Source organism: Anomalospiza imberbis, chromosome 28 (assembly GCF_031753505.1).
Source record: "Anomalospiza imberbis isolate Cuckoo-Finch-1a 21T00152 chromosome 28, ASM3175350v1, whole genome shotgun sequence".
NCBI lineage: Eukaryota > Metazoa > Chordata > Aves > Passeriformes > Viduidae > Anomalospiza > Anomalospiza imberbis.
In genome coordinates this window covers 126,741-149,105 of record NC_089708.1, presented here as the reverse complement: position 1 = coordinate 149,105, position 22,365 = coordinate 126,741, and the positions used below count along the sequence as shown (strand labels likewise).

The 22,365-nt window shown below is 54.6% G+C and overlaps 1 protein-coding gene across 12 annotated transcripts in view; it reads right to left on the bottom strand.

The window, feature by feature from the left end:
- ANK1 (ankyrin 1) overlaps positions 1-22,365 on the bottom strand; it is a 55,583-nt gene that overhangs the window by 10,418 nt on the left and 22,800 nt on the right. For 6 of the 12 annotated variants that reach the window (XM_068174634.1, XM_068174621.1, XM_068174622.1 and 3 more), the window contains 34 exons: positions 18,278-18,379; positions 14,440-14,538; positions 13,279-13,377; positions 12,476-12,574; positions 12,188-12,373; positions 11,953-12,051; positions 11,312-11,410; positions 10,889-10,987; positions 10,241-10,438; positions 10,066-10,164; positions 9,612-9,710; positions 9,278-9,376; positions 8,891-9,088; positions 8,621-8,719; positions 8,439-8,537; positions 7,124-7,321; positions 6,811-6,909; positions 6,315-6,413; positions 6,037-6,135; positions 5,840-5,932; positions 5,596-5,668; positions 5,161-5,184; positions 4,180-4,282; positions 3,760-3,907; positions 3,452-3,549; positions 3,137-3,361; positions 2,606-2,760; positions 2,220-2,431; positions 1,888-2,092; positions 1,624-1,720; positions 1,027-1,255; positions 715-840; positions 514-633; positions 224-308 (listed from right to left, as the gene is read on the bottom strand). In XM_068174634.1, the coding sequence (XP_068030735.1) occupies positions 224-308; positions 514-633; positions 715-840; positions 1,027-1,255; positions 1,624-1,720; positions 1,888-2,092; positions 2,220-2,431; positions 2,606-2,760; positions 3,137-3,361; positions 3,452-3,549; positions 3,760-3,907; positions 4,180-4,282; positions 5,161-5,184; positions 5,596-5,668; positions 5,840-5,932; positions 6,037-6,135; positions 6,315-6,413; positions 6,811-6,909; positions 7,124-7,321; positions 8,439-8,537; positions 8,621-8,719; positions 8,891-9,088; positions 9,278-9,376; positions 9,612-9,710; positions 10,066-10,164; positions 10,241-10,438; positions 10,889-10,987; positions 11,312-11,410; positions 11,953-12,051; positions 12,188-12,373; positions 12,476-12,574; positions 13,279-13,377; positions 14,440-14,538; positions 18,278-18,379 (4,261 nt within the window). Of the gene's footprint in view, positions 1-223; positions 309-513; positions 634-714; positions 841-1,026; positions 1,256-1,623; positions 1,721-1,887; positions 2,093-2,219; positions 2,432-2,605; positions 2,761-3,136; positions 3,362-3,451; positions 3,550-3,759; positions 3,908-4,179; positions 4,283-5,160; positions 5,185-5,595; positions 5,669-5,839; positions 5,933-6,036; positions 6,136-6,314; positions 6,414-6,810; positions 6,910-7,123; positions 7,322-8,438; positions 8,538-8,620; positions 8,720-8,890; positions 9,089-9,277; positions 9,377-9,611; positions 9,711-10,065; positions 10,165-10,240; positions 10,439-10,888; positions 10,988-11,311; positions 11,411-11,952; positions 12,052-12,187; positions 12,374-12,475; positions 12,575-13,278; positions 13,378-14,439; positions 14,539-18,277; positions 18,380-20,338; positions 21,191-22,365 lie in introns of those variants that run through there. The other 6 variants (XM_068174625.1, XM_068174629.1, XM_068174631.1 and 3 more) reach the window with 5 other exon arrangements.

Sequence of the window (22,365 nt, the reverse complement as noted above, 5' to 3'; positions counted from 1 at the left end):
CAGGGCCCTGCACCAGAGTGGTGAGGGGAATGGGGTTCTGGCTGTGGGGGTCACACAGACCCGTAGGCACAGCACTGCCCTGCAGGCAGGACCAAGGGAACCTTCAGGGAAAGGGAAGTTTCTGTGAGTGCAACTATGACAGGATCATCCCAGCTTTCCACTGGCTTGGGCACCCCAAATGCAGGTAGTGAGTGGGCTGGAATGTTCCCAGCAGGCTGCATACCAAAACTGGTCTCACTTAGAATGCTGTATCGCTCCCGCAGAGACAATGGTGTTAGTGTCCTCCTTCGCTCATCACTGCCACTTCCCTGTGAAAGTGATGACAAACCAAGAGGTGAACAGTTTGAAAAGAGGGCAGCAGCTCTGCCCTGTCACGACTGCTTCTCCTTCACCTCCTGAGTGGCATGACATGGAGCAGGTGAAGAAAGCTGACAGCAAGGGCTGTCCCCTGCACTTGGGGAAGGGATGGACCCTCACTGCCCCCTACCAGAATGCCAAAGACCCTACACTGACCTTGGTGCAGGGTGGTATGCTGATGTTCAGGTGGCAGAGCACATGCTGAAGGTCCTCGTATTTCATGGCCTTGCGCAAGAAAGACAGGGAGCCACTGGCTTCCCGGCTGCTGTCCCGGACCTGGGTGCCAGAGCCCAGTTAGGTGGCTTGGCACAAGCCAAGGGCCATAACTACTTGCTCAGTCTTGTACCCGGACATTACCTTGATGGGAATGACAAGACGATTCTCCTGGAAGGACTGGAAGAGGAAGGTGCGGGGCTGAGCAGCCTTCTTGACAGGCACCAGGTTCCCTGAGAGTTCAACATGCAAAGGCATTCCCTCTACCACCTGGCCGGGAGCAGAAAACATGCTCAGACTCTGTGCAGAGCTGCTTCTCCTGCTGCTGGGCAGGGCAGGAACTCTCCTAGCCAGGCCAGGGCCAGGCCCTTCCACTGGTATCAGTCTCCCATCACTTTGCTATCCCTCTCCCTTCTGCCCTCCACACATCTGTCTCCCCTGCTGCTGGGGACAAACCTCAATGTCCCTGCTGCGGGCCACCTCAGTGAAGTTCTCATGCTGCTCTAAAGTCTTGTCAACCTTGTCATCAGTCATGCAGTAGCAGCGCAGCCGGCCTTCTCGCGCATCATTCATCTTGGCAAACACCACGAATTTGGCCATGTAGGGCACAGCTGTCAGCTCCTTGTACAGCATGGTGGCAAAGTGCACAGCCTCAGCTGTGCGTGGGCAGTCAGCCAGCCAGAACCTGCAGGAGATCTGGGTCGGGGTGCTGCTGGGAGGTGGCACCAGCCAGCTGCCCCCACCCCCTTCAACAGCCAACTGGACTGCAAAGGAAGCCCCAGGAGTTCTGGACACAGGTGCAGCCCCATCTTGGATGGGGACCCAGCCAAGTACAAATAATGGTCTCCTTCTTTCTGCACACCCAGCTGTCATGACTGTTTCCTGAAGTGTGCTCAGGCAGCATGGGGGTCTCAAAGGTAGAGGAAACCACCCTGCATGTAGGAATAGGGCAGCACAGCACCAGGGGTAAGGGGCTTCTCCTGGCAAAGGCTCTAGCAAGGCCCAAGGAGCACCAGATATCCCCAGATGAGCACACTTTTGCCCAGGACTCACCTGGCAGACACATTGGTGGTAAAGTTAGCACATTCATTTTCATAGACTAGCTTTGTGGTGCCTGTTATGTCTTCCCACTGGGCTTGGGCTGTCCCTCCTGCAGCAGAAAGCACGGGTAAACATACTGTCTTTCCATAAGCCTGGAGTCTGCATCCCCTAGGCATTTGCTTTCTCCACAGATGTGCCCTTTACTGAGCTCCCTGGAGCTGCATCCCCCTGAAGCATCCCAGCCCACCCCCACAGAGAGCATGCCTGCAGCCTCACCGATCACACTGCAGAGCAGACGTAGGCTGGTGGTGTCACCCTCACCACTGTCTCGGGGATTGTCCTTCCAGGATGGTGGCAGTGGGATCCGGAGGCCAATGGGGCGGTGGAACTTCCTCCGTCGTGGCTCCACTGTGACAATGGGGCTGAAAGTCGCTTGGTTCCCCAGCAGCTTAGTCACCAACTCATCAGGTACAGGCTGTGCCTGTGGGTAGCACAAGGATGGGCATCAGGGATGGTTTTTCCCCAGGCTGGGGCACAGCCTGAGCTTGCTGCCCACTCCTGATTGCAGAAGCATGTCTGGGCCTCAGGCCAAGCTCTCTGAGGCTCACCTGCAGGGCCAGCCTCACTCTTTTGGTGACAGCAGTGTCTGGGAAGGTGGCCTGTACCATGGGCACCAGTGTGCTCTTCAAACACCCTCCCTCAGGGCCAATCATATCGCAGTCCTGGCAAATCCGGGACATGACCACAAAGTAGAGAGGGAAGTCGGTGGTGATGATGCGGCAGACTCTCTTTTTATCCAGCTCCTCCTGGCTCTCCAGCTCTGCAAGGGCAGCACAGCCATCAGTGCTCATACACCAAGCCTGTGGCTGTCACCCAACACCCCACCGTGCTACACTGACCACAGCACTCAGCCCCATTCCAGCTCCCAGGCCAGTGCAGCCTTGCCTGCAGGGAGCTGTCAGGGGTGCAGCCCCTGCCCTCCTGCCACACCCACCCTCATCCATGCCATTGAGCAGCTGGTCCATGTAGCTCTCCTCGTAGCGGTTGCGGTGCTCCTTCCACACAGAGCCGTTCTCGCTGCGCAGCACTACCAGCTCGCGGTCTCCACGTCCATACGAGGCAAAGTGTGGAATCTCCACAATGACAGGGCTGCAGATATCAAAGGAAGGCCACTGGCACCCACAAGCTGCCACAAGGACACGCAGGCAGCAAGATGGCCCTGGGCTCTGGGGAAGATGGACTGCTGACTTCCCTCTCTCTGCGAAAGAGGGCTCTGCACCTGCTGGGACAGGGCTGCTCAGGGCTTTTCTGACACTGTTCTGTTACTCTTGAACGACCCATGCCAGAGACATGTTGCACCCAACAAGAGTTGGGATCTCTCCTCTGGCAACCTCAAGAAGCAGATATAGGCAGAAGTCTTGCCCTGTCTGGTAAAGCCCTCCGGATGAACCCAGGTCTGTTCCCAGTCCTGAGGCATGACCCTGGAGTGGGCAGCCCAATCTGCTCTTTTCCCAGCTGTGCTCACCTGAGGAACTGGGCACCAGCAGGCCCCAGAGCAATGATCCGACTGCCCAGACCCTCCTCCTCAGCCAGTGGTGGGGGTGCGGGTAGCTTTTGGGGCTTCACTAGGCGGCAGGTAATGCGGGTTGGTGCAGCACAGGCACGGGGCGGGATGACCACGCGCAGACCGTGGTGCCGGCTGCCCCGCATGGAGCCACCACGAGCATCCACCATGAAGCTCACCAGGAACCTGGAGTGGACAGAGGCATGGGCATGTGGCCACCTTGCAGACAGCTCATGAACAGAGCATGTTGCAGAGCTGCACAGGCTGGGCACTCACCCTGTGTGCACGGGGCTGGCCACTGGGCTGATGTTATCTGAGGTCTCAGTGGCAGGGCTGCTGGGGATCAGAGAGTCCTCGTCGAACTCTTTGGAGGGCTGTGTAAGACAGGGAACAGACCTTGTGGGCAAGGGATCCTATCTGGGGGTGTTGAGCCTGCCCACCCTTGCACAATCCTCACTGGACAGTCCTGTACTGCCGGGTCAATGCCCATTACCCATCACACACTTGAGCTCTGTAGTGACGGAGGAACTGCCCCAGCAGGGAATGTCTGCAGATGGCCATGGCAGGCTGTATCTCATGCTCACCTCCTGCGGGGACACCGAGGGTGCATGCAGCAGGCTGACTTGCTCAGCTTCTGTCTCCACAGGTCCTACCTGCTCAGTCTCCTCAGCTCTGGTCACCACAGTTTCAGGTGGGATGCAGGGGACCTGCAGGACAGCTGGAGACTCCACCCTGGCAGGAGAGGGTAGTGACAGCCATGGAAGTGGGAGGGTCCCTCAGCCCCTGCCCATTCCCACAGAGTCCTGGGCTGTTGGACAAGGGCAAACTAAGCAGCAGTCCCATGTCCTGGTGCAGGAACAGCTCTGATCAGCTATGCCTGCTAGGCCAGCCGGTGAGGGCTCAGTGATCTGTTCCTTGCCCGAAGCCTTATGTGCCTCTTGCCCAGCACAAGGCTGGTCCTGTGCCCTGCACCTGCTCCCTCCCCACCATACAGTGTCTCTTACGTTTGCTCCAGTGTCGTTGTGGTCATCAACTCCAGTATCTCCCTTTTGCCTTCCTGGTCTCTGAGATCAGGTGTCTTGGGCTTTGGTGCAATCAGCTCTTCCTCTGAAACCAAGAGTTGGCTCAGCAAGCAGAGGCAGATGGACAAGGGAACACAGATATCCAGCCCTTGCTCCCACTCCTCCTCAGGGCTGGAACCAGGTCCCATCCCTGCTCCAACTGCTGGACACACACACACTTGCCCCCTGGGTCTCAGCTGGACACAGGGAGGGCTTTGCTGTCTGCCAGAATGGGTCTGCTGGCAGGGCAGGCCAGCGGGACAGGAGCTGTGGGAGCCACCAGGAAATTTGGCTGCTCACTAACCTCTTTCTCACAGCACCAAACACAGTGCAGAGACTGCAGGGGATGCCTTACACTTTGATGCCTGGGACAGGGACATAGGCACAACTGGGGGTGCAGGAGGCTGCCCTAACACCACACCCCACTGGAGACACAGAGCTCTGCTAATGCTGACCACTGGCCCCATTGCTAACTAGCTCATCAGAGTTTGGCTCTGGCCAGTGCCCTGTGGGAGGGTGTCCAGCACTTCCTGCAGCAGACAGAGTGCCCCAGAGATGGGGAGAGGACCACAGCAGCACAGAGACCCTTGAGTTCTCAGGTTAATCCCTGCTCTGGTGAAGATGGCATGGGGCAGCTGTGGGGGGATACCAGGGATTGTTACAGTGCGAGGTTCCTCCACCTGCCATGGACAGGGCCTGGGTCTGACAAGGGAGTCAGGGTCCTCCTGAGTGGGAGGATGCCCATTCATGCAGTCACACCACAGCAAGCAGCACGGACATGGATTGGCAGGGTAGGATGGCAGGGCTGGCGCTGGAGAGCACCAGACCAGCAGCAAGGCTCAGCAGATGGACATGGCGTGCAGATGGTTAGTGGCCATGGGGTGAAATGGGCCATTGAGCTGGGGCGGGGGACACATTTCATACCCATTACTGTGACATGAGCAGTGCCTGCAAAGTAAGAAGAGGCAAAAGTGAGGTATTGGTGGGAGGGTGCAGGAGCAAATCAGCTACAGCTGGGCTGGGAGCTGGTACCCTCCTTGCCTGAGCAAGGCACAGTGGGGGCTCTGCGTGCCCAAGGGCTCTCTGCACAGTCCCTGGGGCATGGGATCACGGAGATGTCCAGACATATCCCTCCTGCATAGTGCAGGGAAGCACCCAAGGCAGGAGGTGCCACCTCAGGAGTCTGGTGGGCTTCCCTCGTCCTCTCTGCAAGACCACAGCAGGGCCCACACAGCTCCCCTGGCCTGGGGGTGTCCCTGTTCCAGCAGGAACACCAGTGCCATCCCCTTGACTGCTGCCTGCCACACTGACCCAGCCGGCAGATCTCTGGGATGGTGTGACCCAATTCCCACCCCTCACCTTCATCCTCTGATACGTCCAGAATCTCATCTACAGTCTCTGGGAAGCTCATGCGGTGCTTGTCGCCAACTGACTGTGGGAGCAGAGAGCAGAGCAGAGTCAGAGGAAGCCAGCATTTTGCTGCACAGCTATCTGCAGCTGACTCTTACACTTGGGCTAGGCACCCAGCTGCAGACCTTTCCCAGGCTGCTCCCAGTCCCAGCCCTCCTCCACAGCATCCTGGTCCTAGTAGCCAGGGGCTCACCGGGATGTCAGTTTCCTCTGTGACAATCTTGAGCACGTCTGTGACAGAAATGTAGCCAAGCCGCTTTGCGATGGCCAGGGGAGTGGTGCCATTCTGTGCACAGAGGAAAGATTGGGTCAGCAGCAGCCACAGGACAGCTCAGGCAACTGCCTGAGCTTGCCACAGAGTGGAGAGGTACAGGGAAGCATTGTACTCACCATGCTGATCTCGTTGGGAGACGCGCCGTGCTTCAGCAGCAGCGTCACCACATCCGTGTGGCCCTGCTGTGCCGCTTGGTGCAGGGGGGTGTAGCCCAGCTAAGGGGAGGACAGAGGATGCTGCAATCAGTTCTGGAAGTCTGCTGTCCCAGAAATGCCCCCAGGCCTCACACATGGTGCTTCATGCCTGGAGCATGAGGACAGCTCCACTTCCCCATCAACCTGCATGCTGTTTGCCCACGGCAGAAGGGTCCTTGGAGCACAGGACACCTCTGTACCTTAGTCTTGGCATTGACGTCTGCTTGGTGCTGCAGCAAAAACTTCACCAGCTTGATGTTCCCATAATGGCTGGCCACATGCAGTGGGGTATAGCCCATCTGAAAGACAAGATCAGGTCTCAGTCTGCCCTCACCACTGCTTACTGCCCTTCTGGCTTGGATATGCTCATCCCACAGGCAAGCCCCCATGCATGAAGGATGAGGCACGCATGTGGGGGCTTCTCAAAAACCCAAGACCAAAGCACAGGGCTTCAAACCATGCTGTACCTATGGGTACAGAGGTGAGCTATAGGAGCAGGCAAGAATCATCCCTCCAGAAAGGTGGAGGGAGGGAAGAGGAGGAAAAGTCCCCAGGACATAGGCAAAACGGTAAGGATGCCTGCCAGAAGGGAGTCTCTTGCATAAAGAAAAAGAAAAGAAATGCTCTTCCCTGAGCAGGCCTAGAGGTAGTTCCCCCACGTGTTTCACCAAAACATTGGTCAATGCACTACTTTACCCTGGTCATTGCATCCACTGTGACTCCATGTTTCACTAGAACATCAGCAACCAGCACATGCCCCTCTTGGGCCACAAGATGGAGAGGAGTCAGGCCACTCTGCAAAGAGAGGAGGTCTCAGCACAGTGGGACTGCCATCACTGCAGGTCCAGCAGCAAGAGACTCTGTCGGCTCTCCAGCCTGGCAAACTGGCTGACACAGTGTACTGCTGCCCAAAGGCAGGGAAGCACAGGGGCCTGGACCACCATCCAGGCTGCTGTTCTCTGCTGGCTTGTTTGCCTCCAGCCTGGCAGGATGCGCTGGGACAACTTACCTTGTTGCCAAGGTTGCCATTGGCTTGTTTGGAGAAAAGCAGTGCCACCATGTCTGCATGCCCCTCCTGGGAAGCCAGGTGCAGGGGAGTGACTCCCTGCATAGACTCAGCATTTGCAGAAGCCCCATACTGCAGCAGGCTGCTGGCCACTTCCATCTGGTTCTGCTTGGCAGCGATGTGCAGGGGAGTGTACCCATTCTGCAGGGAGAGAGGCTCATTGCAGTGCTCAGCCCTGCCAAGCAGACCAGAAGGGACAGGAGGTGCCACCCTACCTCTGCAGGCCAGGCCTGCCCTTCCTAGTTGCCTCCAGAGCTCAGGGATGCCCCCCCCCCCCAACACACCATCTCTCTGACAGCAACCAGCCCTGACACTGATGCCAAATCCCACTCACTCTTCAAGCCAAGTCAGCACGGGGCTTTCAAAGACCACCTGCTTCAGGTTCAACTGGTATGGGCTGTCTTGGAGTTTTCTACACATGAATTTCTGCAGCAGTATGCAGCCACTGGGAGCTGCAAAAAGCTGGGGCAGACACACCTCCTGGAATGTGCCTGGCTGAGGTGTGGAGCTCAACTCCCAATACACAGCATTAGTATTCAGGCAGAGACTGCAGGACCTTGAGTCCTGCCTCCGCTGCCACGCTGCAGGAGCAGAGAGCAGCTGGCAGACACCCGCTGCCCAGGCTGACGTGCAGGCTGTCGGTGACGCAGACCAGCGGGGGCTGGCACTGGTACCGGCTGCTCCCGGTGCCTGCCCAGCATGTCTGCCGGCACCCTGCACAGGGGAGAGGAAAGTGCCAGATGGGGAGGGCTGGCACCACCAGCCACTTGGCTGTTTTGAGGATGCAGCTTTTGCAAACAACATGGCAAGCAAGGCACCTGCTGGTGTGCTCTGGGGGGAGATGCTCCCCATGCTCAGAGCTGGGTGACTCTCACAAGCTTGTGGGTTTTCTGACTCACTGCTTCATAGCTGCGTGCAAACATTTGCCTGTGGTTTCCCAAACTGCCAGACCGCAGCGCTGCTCTGCAGGACTTGCCATGGAAACACATTACCCACGCAGTAACCACCATGCTGCTAGCAGGACCGTCCCTGACACAGCTTATCTGCTGGAACAGGACCACTGCCTGGCACCCTGCCTGCTGCACGTGGTGTGAGGACAGGCAGGCATGAGCAGCAGACATGGAGAGAGGCTGGTAGTGATCAGTCCCTTATACATTCCCTGAGTGCTGGGCTTGAGGGGCAGTGCTGGCCCCAGACTGGCAGGCACTGGACACACACCACATCCCCACATCCCTAGGGAAGCCCAGCCCAGACTTACCCAGGCGGAGTTGTGTGGGGAGCTCCCCTTTGGAAGCAGCAGCTTGACAATCTCCAGGTTGTTGTGGTGCACAGCCACATGCAGTGGAGTCAGGCCATTCTGTAATGGGGGAGAGAGTACAGACAGGTGAGACAGAGCCTCTCCCCATACTAGACCACTCCTTCCACAGAAGCAACACTCACCTTCCCTGCTGCATTGGGGTGAGCGTCATGTGCCAACAGCAGCTCTGCCACATCCACCTTTCCATACTTGGCTGCAACGTGGAGAGGGGTAAATCCTTTCTGAGGAGAAAGTCAGCCCATCACAGGGTGGCAGAGATGAAGAGAGTGCTGGTGCCTGTTGCAACACAGGAGGAGGCTGCCCCTCCTGCGATAGGGACACTGTGCCACCAGCCTGCCCAGCCTTGCCCCAGCTGGGCGATGCCTTCTGCAGCAGTGGACTCAGAGGCCTACCTTGGTCATGCAGGTCTGTGAGGCTCCCTTCTCCAGCAGGGCCAGGGCTGTGTCCATGTGCCCCTCTCTGGCAGTGATGTGCAGGGGCGTGTGCCCTGCTGTGGTGGCCAGATTTGGGTTGGCGTTGTTCTCCAAAAGGAGTTTGACCATGCCAGTGTGGCCGATGCGTGCAGCACAGTGCAGAGGAGTCTGGTCGTCCTGTGAGGGTGGCAAAGAAGCTGTCTGGGCAGACCTGGACCAGTCCCTGCTTGTGATGCCAAAGGGATCCCAGCCTTGCTCCCACTGTTGCACAGCCCCTAGTAGGCAGTGCTCTGGGCACGTGACAGCAAAGAAACTCAGCACCAGCTGGTCCCAGAGCTGATTATCACACAGGTCCTCTGTACCTACCTTGGCCTTAGCATTGGCTTTGGCTTTGTTCTGCAGCAGGTACTTTGCCACATCTGTGTGCCCAGCTCTGGCTGCCATGTGTAGAGGAGTCTCTACTTTCTGCACCAAAACCAGGATAAAGTGGTAAGACCAAAGGAGGGAAAATGCCTCCCTGCAGTCATTCCTCTGCTCTGAACAGAGGAGAGCAGTGCCTGCAACCCCTATTGGTTCCTCGTGCCAGCACAAAGCAGAGGACACCAGGGACTGCTCAGGCGAACAGAAGGTGCAGGACCTGGATATCCTGCTGAGCCCCAATAAGCTGAGCTCCCAAAGCCCCAGCCAGGGTGGAACTCACCACGTTGGACACATTAGGAGAGGCTCCACGCTGCAGCAGAGTCTTGACGATGGGCAGGTGTCCCATGAAGGCAGCCACATGCAGGGGGGTCAGGCCGGACTGTGAAGAGAAAGGGGCCAGATACCATGATAGGACTTATGGCCTTGGCAATATCTCTTACTGTCCCCTCCTCCTTCTTCCTAGGGCAAGTCTCAGCACAGGCAAAGTCTGAGTCCCCAGCCTGCTCCAGGAGCCTGGCAGGTGAGTGTGGAGGAAACACAGGGAGCTGCTGTCTCCCCTGCATCTCCTTGCCCTTCAGGAAGACACTGCCAGACTAAATAGGTTCTAAGCTGCAAAGAGCACCAAGAAAGGTCCCAGGGGTATGGCAAAAGCAACAGGGACATCTCATCTTGCCATGTTGCCCACAGTGTACATGTAGAAGCAAGAGAGTTGAGGATGGGTTCAGCCCACCTACCTCTGTGACAGCATCAATGGAGGCACCTGTCTTCAGCAGCAGCTCCATCACACGGATGTGGTTTTTCTTGCAGGCAATATGGAGGGGTGTGAAGCCATTCTGCAGACAGACAGATGGACAGTCATTTGCAGGAACACTCCCTCTTCCCTGGTCCAGCCCACCCACCCTTCCTCACCAGGGCTCGGGAGTTGGGCTTGGCCCCCTTCTCCACCAGCAGCTTGGCCACGCGGTGGTGTCCACAGTGTGCAGCCACGTGCAGAGGCGTTAGGTGGTCCAGGGTGATGTCGTCGATCTCGGCGCTGTACTGCAGGAGCAGGCGTACGCAGTCCAGGTGGTCACCCTGGGCTGCCATGTGGATCGGTGACAAGCCGTTCTGCGACCGTGGAGCAGAGCCTCAGGGCTGGGCCAGGAGGGGGTCCAGGCATCCCACCCAGCCCCTGCCTTGCACCCCCAGACACTAGTCTAGGGCAGATGAGACAGCTTGTTCCCCAGGGTGCTACCAGAAAGAAGCCTCAAAATCCCCCCCTGAGACTTACAGAGGAGCAATGTCGAGTGGAGGGAAGAGCCTGAAGACCTGCTGCCATGGGGCAGACTGTACCCAGGCCATCCCCTTCTCAGGACTGGTCCCTTTGAAGGATGAAGCCCTCAGGCAAAGGACTCCAGCTAGGGCCAAGTAGGGCAGGAAGCTTCTTACCCCTCGTCAGGCCAAAAAAAGCCCCAAGCCAGTCATGGGTGCCATCCAGCAACTGTGCACAACTTGTTACCTCACTGTGCTGCCCTGGGACCTGGCATCAATCACAGCCCCACTAAGTCACCTGGGTACCTTGGTTTTGGCTTGAATAGGAGCCCCATGGTCCAGGAGGATCTCTGCAATTCTCACATGTCCATTGCGTGCTGCACAGTGGAGAGGGGTCAGCTCATCCTGGGAAGAAAGGAGGGTTCAAGGGCTCAGTATGGCATGAAGGGCAGGGTTCCCTCAGGTAGAGGTCTAACAGGACTTTGGACTTGTCTGCAAAATAAGGCAAAACTGAGCCTGGCCTCAGCTCCCAGGGCACACCTTTGTAGCCATGCAGCCTTCTCTTACCTCTGTATGTGCCAGCAAAAAAAACTGGTCCATCCCCTTAGTGCGCCAGAGACCTTCTCTCACATTCCCAGCAAGATGTTTGCAGGGTAGGCACTGGGCACAAGGAGCTCAGGGAGGGAGATGGCCCATGTAAAGATGGGCTGCGTTCAGAAGTGCTCTCACCTTGGTCCTTGTCTCTATCTGGGCCCCGCGGTCCAGCAGCAGCCGCACCATGATGATGTTGCCCCGGCGGGAAGCTATGTGCAGGGGAGTGATCCCATTCTGCCAGGAGCAATGACAGTCTGTCAGAAGGAGCAGCCCCTTCTCTTTCAAGAAGGCAAGGGACAAACAAAGGAGAGAGGGCAGGGAGAGCTACATCTCTGCCCAGGGACAACACTGAGGAGCAGCTTGTCTAACAGGGCAGTGCAGCTACAGGCTGCAGACAGAAGCTACACAGAGCTTGTAGGAAAGCACCAGCTCATGGATTGGGCTTCACCTTTGGGTCTGGAACAGGCATCCTAACTCAAGAGCTCTATGAGCTCTGCCCTGCAGCAACAGCACCAGCTTTCCCTCAGCCTGGAGACAAGGTCCCCAAGAGCTTTCAGGGATGCATGGCTGCTTCTAACAGAAGGGAGACATAGCAGAAAAGGTTCATGCTCATTATTAATTGCAACTCCCCATGCATCTGTGCTACTTTCTGCATAGTCCCACCTCACCAGCATGCCCTGGCAGCTGCTGCTGCACCCTACATGGATAGGAGGCACAGCATCCTCATCTGGTGCTAGAGCAGCACAAGCCCCAGTAGCTTCCTATTCTGAACTCACCTGGGGTGTGAAGTTGACACTGGCTCCACGGTTCAGGAGTAATTGGGCCACACTGAGATTCTCATAGTGGGCTGCAATGTGCAAAGGGGTGAATCCAGTCTAGGGAAAGAAGGAAGGATCAGCCAGCCAGACACATGCTCCCTGATGAAACTATGGATAAATACAGCATACCGAGCTGCTGTTCACCCTGGGGATGTGGGGAAGCTCCCAGAGACAGCACAGGAAAACCACACACCTTGGAGAGGACATCAGCATTGGGGTCATTCTGCAGCAGCACAGCAGCTGTACGAGTGTCGTCATTGCGGGCTGCAATGTGCAGGGCAGGCAGACGGACCTTACCCTTTGTCCCATAGTTGATAAGGTGAGCAACCACGTTCTCATGTCCTTGCTGGAGAGCCACAGCTAGTGGAGTGAAGCCATCCTGCCAAGGAGAGGGAGAGAATCAAGGAGCCATGGCAGGACCTAGCACATCCCTCAATAGCCCTCACAAGCAGGGCCATAGGCTCCTCCCCAAGGATCTTACCTCTGTGGCTACGTTCTGGTTGGCTCCATTTTCCAGCAAGAACTTCACAACTTCCAGGTGGTTCTCCTGCGCTGCCATGTAGAGAGGTGTGAAGCCTTTCTGCAAACACAAGGCCATGAACATCAACACAACTCTTCCTTGTGTTTCTTGAGGTCTTTGAAGACCTATACCCCCATCAACACCCACGCTCCCAGGTCAGTGAACAGGGGCAGAAGCATCCATTGCAGGTGTGAAAAAGAAAAAAAACAACCTGGCAACAGTGGAGCAATCACAGAGAAATGGAGCCCAAGGCTCCACATATCTGGAAAAAAACAGTGTTTCAGAAGAGTCAACTTACAGGAGACACTGCCTTCTGCTCACTGCCAGTATTGTCCCTAGCTTCAGGGACAATTCTCCCATCAGGCAAAATCTGAAGAGCTTTCAGCCCTATCAGGCCCAAGGAAGAGAGAGCGAAGGAAGCACATTGTGTTTAACTGCAGGGATTGCTGAAGATCTCAAAGCTTTGCCAGGAAGGCATCAGCCATGAGTCCTCCCAGGATAAGTTCAGCATGCTTGTATGTGTTGAGAGGGACTCCCTCAACAGAGACCACACTGGTATCCCCATGTGCCTCAAGACTCCCTCCACACCATTTGCACACATGTCTCTTTTCAGGAGTCTGGCAGAGCAGTCCTTGCTCCTGAACAAGACTAGAGGGAAATTGCAAAGGGCTGCTGAAATACCCATGCTGGGCACAGTTCCCACCATGAGGACACCACCATCACACAGGATGGGTGCCTTCCTGTTTCAGATCAGGTCACCCTACCTGGGACTGTGCATTGACGTTGGCCCCATAGTTCACCAGCTCCCGGACCACGTCCTGTTGTCCAGCCAAGGCAGCAATGTGCAGGGCTGTGTTTCCTTTCTGAAAGACACCACAGAACAGTCCTCAGTGGTTGAAGCAACCCAGGATGCCAGGGAAAGATGGGCCTGACATGCTAATAGGCATGCAACCAGAGCAGCTGGCCAGGAAAAGCTTTAGAAAGCCATGCAGCTCTCATTCCATGTTCCATCACTGCTGTAAACCAACCAGCCACCCTTCCCATTTCCTGGCCAGGGAAGAGAGTGATTTCATTTCTCCTATGAAGTTACTGGCAGCAAAAGCTGTATGCACTGTCAGGTGCTGTGCATCTTCAGCACTGAGAGATGAGGAGAGGGGGGAGGATGGGGCAGCTGAGCTGGCAGTCTTCAGGCAAAACTGCAGTGTGCACCCGGTAGCCAAGGCATCCCAGCAGATATAAGGGATGATGAGCAGGCTGGAAAATGCACACACAGGCTCTTCTGACTTGTGCCTTTCAGTGGTGTGGCAGAAAGCCAGATTCTGCTCTGTGTCCAGAATCCTGCGAGAGCACCAGGGAGGTGGCAACTGAGACCTCCTCCTGTTCTCGCAGCCCTTCAGCTGGTGCTGGAGGCTGCTCATTTGTCAGCCCTGCTTGCTTGTGCTGTTGTCTTGCTTGTCATCAAGAGAAAACCACACCTACTGTGGTGATGCATGAGAGAACAATATGTTATTTACAGAGCACCAGAGCTTTCCAGGCTTGTTACAATGGTACCAAGGGATGTGACGACGGTATCAAGGCCATCTCAGTGCTGGAACACGTAGGGGCTGCCCTGGGGCAGCAGCCCATGCTGGGAGGAGATGCTAGTAAGACAGGACTAGCACCTGCTGTGGTTTATGTTACTCCCCTCTGAAGTCCACAACGGCCCCCACAGAGGAGAGGCACCTCCCACCCACCAAGAGATGCCAAGCCTGTGCTAAAACCAGAGCCTGGTCCTAGAGCCCAGCCCAGCAGCACTGCCACTGGCACAGTGTCTCTGGGGGCTGACAGCAAACAGCATGATCACTGCTCAGCTACTGCTGGTGTGTCTGGCAGCAAAGGCAGCGTGCAGAGCTTTGACCAGTGTGGCCAGACTTCCTTGTCCTTACCTTGGTCGTTGTCTCCAAAACGATCTCCTTGTGCAGCAGCTCCACCACCATTTTCACATGGCCCTCCTTGGAGGCCAGGTGCAAGGCATTCAGCCCATTCTGGAGGTTGCAAAGGTGGGAAAGGGGAATTAGTCATCATCTGGGGATGGAGCTCTCTGGGGAGCACCCTACTCTGAGCTCCTTTGCAGACATGACCATGGGCACTTGGCCCATGCTGGAGAAAGTCCAGGCTGGTGGAGGCAGGAGAGATTGCCCTGTCCTTGAGCTCTGCACTGACATCCATCACACCAGCCATGGTGCCACAAACAGCTCCATGCTGCCAGGAAAACTTCACACAACTGAACGCTGAGTTGCTGACTAATGCTGGAGGTTTCTCCATGAGCAAAACATGCAGCCCACGTAGGCAATTTCCTATGGATGGGTAGTACCACAGCTCAGTGTTTATGTGCTTTAGGCACAGGAACTGCTTCAGTCCTCCCTGCTCATGGCTCATCCCTTGTGTCAACTCGTGTGATTGCTCCAGTGACTTTCCATGGGGTGCCCCTCCTCACAGTCAGGTTTTTCACACCTAAAGCACAGAGCTGAGCTTTGTGCACAATCCAGAGCAAGGATGCACCACAACTGCTGTGTAAGTGCACATACAAACCTTAAACTTTAACATTTACACAGACAGATGTACAGTGAGAAGCCCTGCTTTGGACAATGATTTTATGAAGCAGCAGCCAAATTTAATTCACAGTCGTTTGTGAGCCACCAGGCCACAAGCTGGCTTCTCCCTGGCTTTCAGACTGCCCACTAGTACCTTGTCCTGCAGCCCATGGTGGGCTTTGTTCTCCCAGAGTTCAGCTGCAGCAGAGTGTAGAGAAGTTGTCAGTTGTGTCACTGTTAAGCTCTACCAGTTCCAGGAAGCTCTGAAGGAGCTAAAGTTACTTCTCGGGAACATCTGTGTGTGTGCCCCAGTTTAGCTTGCTTTCTTCCTATACGTGGAACCTGAAGAGCAGAGCACTGGCCAATTCCCCTTTAGCATCCCCAGGTTGTCAGAAGGAGGGGTGCCAGGTCAGACAGCATCCTCAAGCATACTAAGACAGCTTCTGCTCTGTTATTTCTGACACCCTCTTCCACTTCCCAGATGTGAACAAAAGGGCTGGGATATTTGCTGTAAAAGAGGTTAAATACCTGCAGGCATTTTCAGATGCCACTTTTTCTCCTTGTCCCTCACTTCTCCCAGGTGGATATGCTAGGTTTACTCACCCCTACAAAGTGTTGTTGCATGGCAGAGGGACACCTGCTTCTGCCCAAATACTCCACCTTCCAGTCATGTGTTTCAGCTCCTGACTGGAAGGTCACTTCACAGAAATGTTTCATCCCCACCTAAATATTGGTAGGGAGCAGAAAATTCACAGGGAGGCTCAGTTCCAGCCCTCAACACTCCAGTTAAACTCAGGACTACTTCAAGAGTGTTGTCAGACTTCCAAAAGGTTTTCCACTCTTTCTCAATCAAAGCACCAATTGCCCAGGATCAAAGCTGAAGAGTCACAGATTATTTTGCTCAACTCTGATTACAGCATAAAGAGCAAAAATCTAAAAACCTACAGGCTTCCTCACCACACCAACTCCAGAGTTCTAACAAGCCTCAAGCACAAAAGGTCTGCTTCCAAGGGGAAATGAAGTAGGAGTGCTGTAATACCCACAGAACGGTGCCACTGAAAGGAAGTGCTCCCCAGCCGTATCTGGCTACACTGAGTCCCTCTTCTCTGGCCAAGCCCTGTTTCTTTGACCAAGACACACCTACACAACCCCAAAGAGATAATCACTGACACCCTTACACGGACATACGAGTTTTTTCTCAGTTACACTTACGTAACCAACAAATGGAGAGCAAGACCACAGATGCTCAGCTGCTCCCCTCAGACCATAAGACCTTTTATGCAAAGGATTCATAAATAACCTTTTGAATGCTGTAAACATGTGACAAATCATTAACCTGTAACAAATAGCTGTGCAACAAGCACAGAGAATTGTTTCCATTGATGGCTCTTTGGTATTTCTGCTCCAGGAACAATACAGGCTGTTTTGCACATTTGCTTTGGCTTGACAGCTCATCCGACCCAAAACTGCCACAGGATGTGCATAATTTGAAAGGTGCTGTATTTTCCTCACTAAATGTTGCAAATAATTCCCAGAAATCCCAGTCACTAGCTATCAATGTGACAAATGCAGCCCTACAGAATAATGCAGAGACTTCACACTTAGCCTATCCCAAAGCAGGGACCTGCTCTGGACTGCCCATCAGGACTGGCCACCTCAACAAAGACCATCTCCTGGGCACCCATGTGCCATCATGATGCTGTTCCCAGCTGGCGAGAGTCCTGGCAGCAATGTGCACTCATCCTCAGTCCTCCAGCTCCTTGTGGATGAGATGGGACCATGCCAGAATTTGAAACCCAAAAGGTGCATGATGAAGACACTGATGCAGCAATGAAGGAGGTGAAATCGGCGGGATGAAGATCAGATGGCATGTCAAGGTCTCTGAACTTGAGTAAGAATACAGGACTTGTGGGATAGGTCTGACCACATATATCCCTCTTTATTCTATACAGGACATGTGAGGTTGGACCTTTCCCACAGGTCTGATATTCCTCAGAAGGAAACCCCAAAGTGCCATCTAACCTCAGGGAGATGGCAGGAACCAGTGCAAAGACATCACTGAGAGAAGAGCCTCATACTGCTGCAGCCATTGTCTTTCCATCAAAGTGTTAAATGCCTTCCCCAGCATCAGAAATCTGGTTGGAAACAGGACTTGAAGCTAATCGGTGGAGATAGCTGATGACAGACCATCTCTTTGGTGAAGAAGAAGTTCAAAGCCATCATCTTTAGCTGATGGATGAGTCACCTTGTTGTAATTCTTTACAGAGCCCTCTCCAGAACCTCGCACCCCTCTGGGCTAGAGCATTACAGGACCAGTGCATGTAGAAATCCTCCCTCTCCTCTTAGGCTTGCTTTCGGAAATGACTGAACATCCATGGTGCACTCTGCTTGCCCTGTGGGAACCTGTCCCCAGTAACTGCACTGGCTGTGGCGGCGCACAAATCAGCTCTGAACTTCACTTGGTTTGGGGACTTGATACTGAAACAGATGAGTGTGCCTTTGTGCTACCTGCTGAGTCAGCCTCCCCAGCAGCAACACTGCTCCAGAAAGCAGTGACAGCACACAGCCTGTCTGCTCCCCCTGCTCAGCCTAAGCCCCCTGAATCTGTCCCTACAGCATCTGCCCCAATTCAGGCTCAGCCACTTGCATTTGGCAGCTGCACAGATAAAAAATGTTCTGATGATGATGTGCAAACAATTCCTCAGCGCCCGCAGCTCTTTGCTCCTGTACAAACCTGTTTCTGTGCAGGATGAGGAGGGCTCCTCCTGCCCAACGCCTCCCAAACCAACACAACTGGCATTTTGCAAACATTCACTGCTTGTGTTAAACTGCAGCTTCTAGGAATCAAAAAACTTCAGCACTGCAGCACTGCAGGCAAGGGGAATAACCCCCACAAGCCATTTCTGTGATCTTCCAGTCACTGTGCTACTCTTCACAGCTATCTGCTCTGCCCTCTGAGAAACAGCACAGCTTCCAATTGTCCCATTTGCTTGTTACACAAAAGGAGCCCTCTCTGCTTACCTGGTAATGTCCTTTGCTATGCTCCAGCCAGTACATCCAGGCTCCCCAGATCTTTATAGCTATTGCTGCCCTCCTGGCCCCAAAGATAACTGCTCCAGGTCTGCCCTCTGGTCAGCCACATTTTCAATGAACTAGAGATAGTACCAGAAGCCCTGTGTGTTTCACCTACCTGGTTACAGGTGTTAATATCTACCCCATTCCTGAGGTGATCCAAGGCTTTGTCCAGATTCCCAGATCTTGCAGCTCTCAAGAAACTGGTTGCAGCATCAGCCTTGGGGACAAAAAGAAAAAGCATGAAACTCAGAGCCCCCTTGTTCTCCCCCACCACCAGCACTGGGTCAACTCTTCGCTCAGCTGCAGAGAACATAAATACACAGACCAGGCAGAAAAGGCAGAGGCCAGGAAAGTCACAACTGCTTGGACAGGCTGAGGTGCCCCAAATCAGACAGGAAAAAGAAGGGCTGGGACCTGGACTTAAAATGAAGAGCATCCAGATAATGGGGTAGAAAGTCTGTAGCTCGTCCCATCACACTAAGGGGACAGTAGGGAGAGAGCTCCTGGCACCATGACAGCCTCCTTTGGCCCAGAAGCCCCTCCGTGCCTGGGCTGAGGCACTACACTAATGGAGCTGTAGTGAGCCCACCCCTACCCTCCTCCAGAAGCCACTGAGTAGCAACAGGGGTGAGCTTGGGTACCGGCACCAGGGACAACGGCCCCAGCTGAGCATCTCACAGCTGTGGAAGTCACAACTCTCTTTTTTGGCAGTGCTACACCACAGCCAGCCCAGGCAAGGCACAGCAATACTTTTAGCAACACTACTTAGCAGTGTGAGGCAGCAAATGGAGACAATGGCATGGCTCACTAGAAGCTGAAGAACAGGGTGGAAATGCAGTGATGTGTGTCTGTGAGTCTGGGAACTTGAACTGGTAACTGAAGGTGGTATGTGCCTGCTCAGGCTAGTCCAAAGGGCTCTCTGCAGCCAAGAGCCACAAGACATCCATGGCATGGGTGCAGGACACACTCCTCTGTCTTCAGCTCCAAGAGAAAATCAGAACCCCTCTTGTACCACTCACATCAGGACTGACCAAGGGACCTCCTGTGCTAGGAGAGCTTCTGTTCTGCCACCCCAAGCCATCCTGTATTGCCCACAGCCTGATTGCAGAGGAGCATCCAGGATTAGGAAGCTCCAGGACAGGAGCTGGAAGCAACACAGACAGAGACAAAAGCACTGGAGGCATATTAGGGAGGATGATGCTCCATACAGGTTCAGGGCTCCTCTCTTTCCCTTCTCTTTGCAGTCTCAGATGTTTGAACTGGGACTATGGGGCAGCACAACTCAGATGCCTTCTGGTCTCCTCCATCTGCCTCCCCCAGCTCATCCTTTGTGCCTGCCACTCCTACCACAGAGAAAGGCAGGCATGCCCTGGGCCCATTAGGACTCTGTTCCCTGCTGTAGAGGTGAGGCCCACAGACTGGGCGACCTGGCCCTGCTGGGCCAGGCACAGAGCTCAGGCCAGGCTACCACCATGGTGGCAAGGTGCCATGGCCCCTCCAGGGCAGCCCATGGGTCAGAAGGACAGGTGGTGGAGGGCAGCACCACCGTGCCCCTCACGGTGCGCAGCCTCCGCGTGCAGGGGGAACACGTGCTGATCTCATGACCTCCTGCGCCAGCTGGCTCTGCTTGCTTCCAGCTCAGAGGAGAGCCCCATCTCTCAGGAAAGAGCCCCCAGGTTCACAGCAGAGCTGTGTCTTTGGAAGGCTGTGAATGCAGAGGAGACACAGCACCTCAGTGCTCTGCTCACACAGAAGGATCAACTGCAAGAGGCAGAAGGCAACACCAGCGCTGTGCTTAGAAGTGCACATTCACGATCTGAGCTCTGCATGCTGTCTGGGGTCCAGTGAGGAAACACTGACAGCTTCAAGCAACAGGCTGAATGCAAAGAGCTTTTCCAACTCCAGACACTGCTAGAAGTCTCTGCTTCTCAGGTCAGGATCGATGACAAGGCAGCAAACCCTTGGAAAATCAAAGCACAGCTCAGCCAAGGCTCTGTCATCCATGGGACACACATGGAGCTCTGAAGATTAAATGGTAAAACTCGACATGGCCCTGCAGAAAAGGGGCTCTCAAAGCCCCAGCACACCCAGCAGCAGAGACTACAAGCAGAAAGCAAGCAGAAAAGCAAAGAGGAGGTCTCAGTGGGCACGAAGGAGAAGTGTGTTGAATACTCACAGCCACGTCTGGACCGGACCTGCCCTTTCGTGCTGCCATAGTCCAGCACTTCGGCTGAAACCTGAGCCTGGTGTCCCCTCTCTCCCTCCTTGGTTATCTACTCCCCAGCTTTGAGAGAGCCAGTAAGTTACATTGCATTCTATCTAAAAATACAGGCTCTGTCCTCTCTCCAATGCAGACCCTGCAGGGATCGCCAGCTGCTAATGGAATTTGTTCATTTTCTCTCCATTATTGTGTCAGACAGGATATTTAATACCAAGCCACCTCCGGAAAGCAAATGACTGCTGCCAAGCGCAGGGAGGGGGTCAGAGCTGTAGGTACCACCTCAGGAACAGCAGAGGAAAAGCAGCCCCACAGATATGCCCAGGAACCTGGCAACTCACAGGTAACTCCTGCCACAGAGGAGAGAGGTTGGGGTTCCCTCCTGACCCTCTGGATGCTGGGGCCCAGGCCTTGGAAAATATATGCTGCCCTTTTGCTCCCCATGCTCAGCATGTGCCTTCCAGAGATGCACAGAGAGATGCAGGGCATCAGACACCAGCAATCCAACCACACATTCCACCAGAGAAGATGGAATAGCTTGGCTCAAATGGTAAAAGCAGATCCACAGTCATATTTTCCTTCTGATGTCAGGCTGCACAATGGGACTGCCTACCTGCTGCTCAGGGCAATTTGCTCCCCAGGAAATGGAAGCACAGACTGGGTCACTGCTATCTCCCGAATTTCAGCAAAATGGAGCACTGACAGCAAGAAGTGCAGAGACCCCGTGAACACAAGTAGATGTGCACATGGAGAAGATACACACACATATCCCAGTCAGCACCATCCCAGCTCTCCCAGCCACAGAGACACGCATTGCACAGTTATCAGCACACACCAACAAGCACAAAGCGCAGCACAGCCGTGCCTCACCGCACACAGCCACTCGCTGAGTGCCCCAGGACACAGAGCAACTGCTTCCAGATGCAGAAACTGCCTCTGCTGATTTTCCTTTATTTGGAGTTTGCAGAGTTCCTTTCCATTCTCCTTTGCCTTCCTAGCAATTTTTCAGGAAGGTGATATTCCAGGGGAGAAAATAAGCTGCCTCACTTTCTGTTGTGTACCTCTTGCACTCTTAGGTGGCTGCTGAATCCTATACACAGGCATCATGCTCTACTGACTTGCAGACATCCAATGTCAGGAGGCTGCTGCCAGCAATTCTACAAGAGAGAACCCTCAGATCAGAGCTTAGTTAAGAGCTTCTAAAGTTGAAAACTTAGCACAACACATCGGACTGTGCTTCTACTCCCCTTTCTTTTCCTTCAGGAAAAATTTCCCCTTGTCTGCTGACAATCGAAATTTTCCCTTTCCCTTGGTCCTGGTTTCAGAGTCAATTCTCATGACACCCTCTCCTGGCCCTGAGGAGAGGCTTCTTCTGTTCCTTTTCTCAGGCGTCCCCCTTCTCTCACAGCAATAATGCCATTAGCCTGGAACCACATGAGCTCATTGCACTGTAGCCATGGCCAAGGCTACAAAGCAAAGGGGAAGTCAAATCAGAGGCTCAGGCTGGATTTCAAGGGCTGCAGTCAGAGGTTTGTAAGCCTGCTGTGTCTCTGGCCACAGTCAGTGTCCTGCTCTAATCTCTTCTGGCAGTGCCTGCTCTCATTCACACCCAGGGAGGAGCTCCCACAAGCTCCTGCTGCTCATCACTGATAAAAAAAGGGAGGGTCTCCTCCCGTTAAAGGTGGCCACACTTGGCAGGAGCCCACACTGTATGAGCTGCTAAATGCTGTAAGTAGATGATTTCCAAGTACAAATGAGTTCAGGGACTCGTGCTGATCTCATGGTGTTTTCTGGGACACAAAGACATTCAAGAAGCAACTCACCACACTACTCCAGCCTGGCACACATGCATCCTGCTGCATTGCCCTCTTTACCCTGTCTGCCCATTTGTCTCTTCAGCCAAGCTGACACAGGCTCGTCGAGCAGCAGACAGGAGGTCCAGCAAGGAAACACCAGAAGGCTGGGCAGCACACAGTCACCCCAAC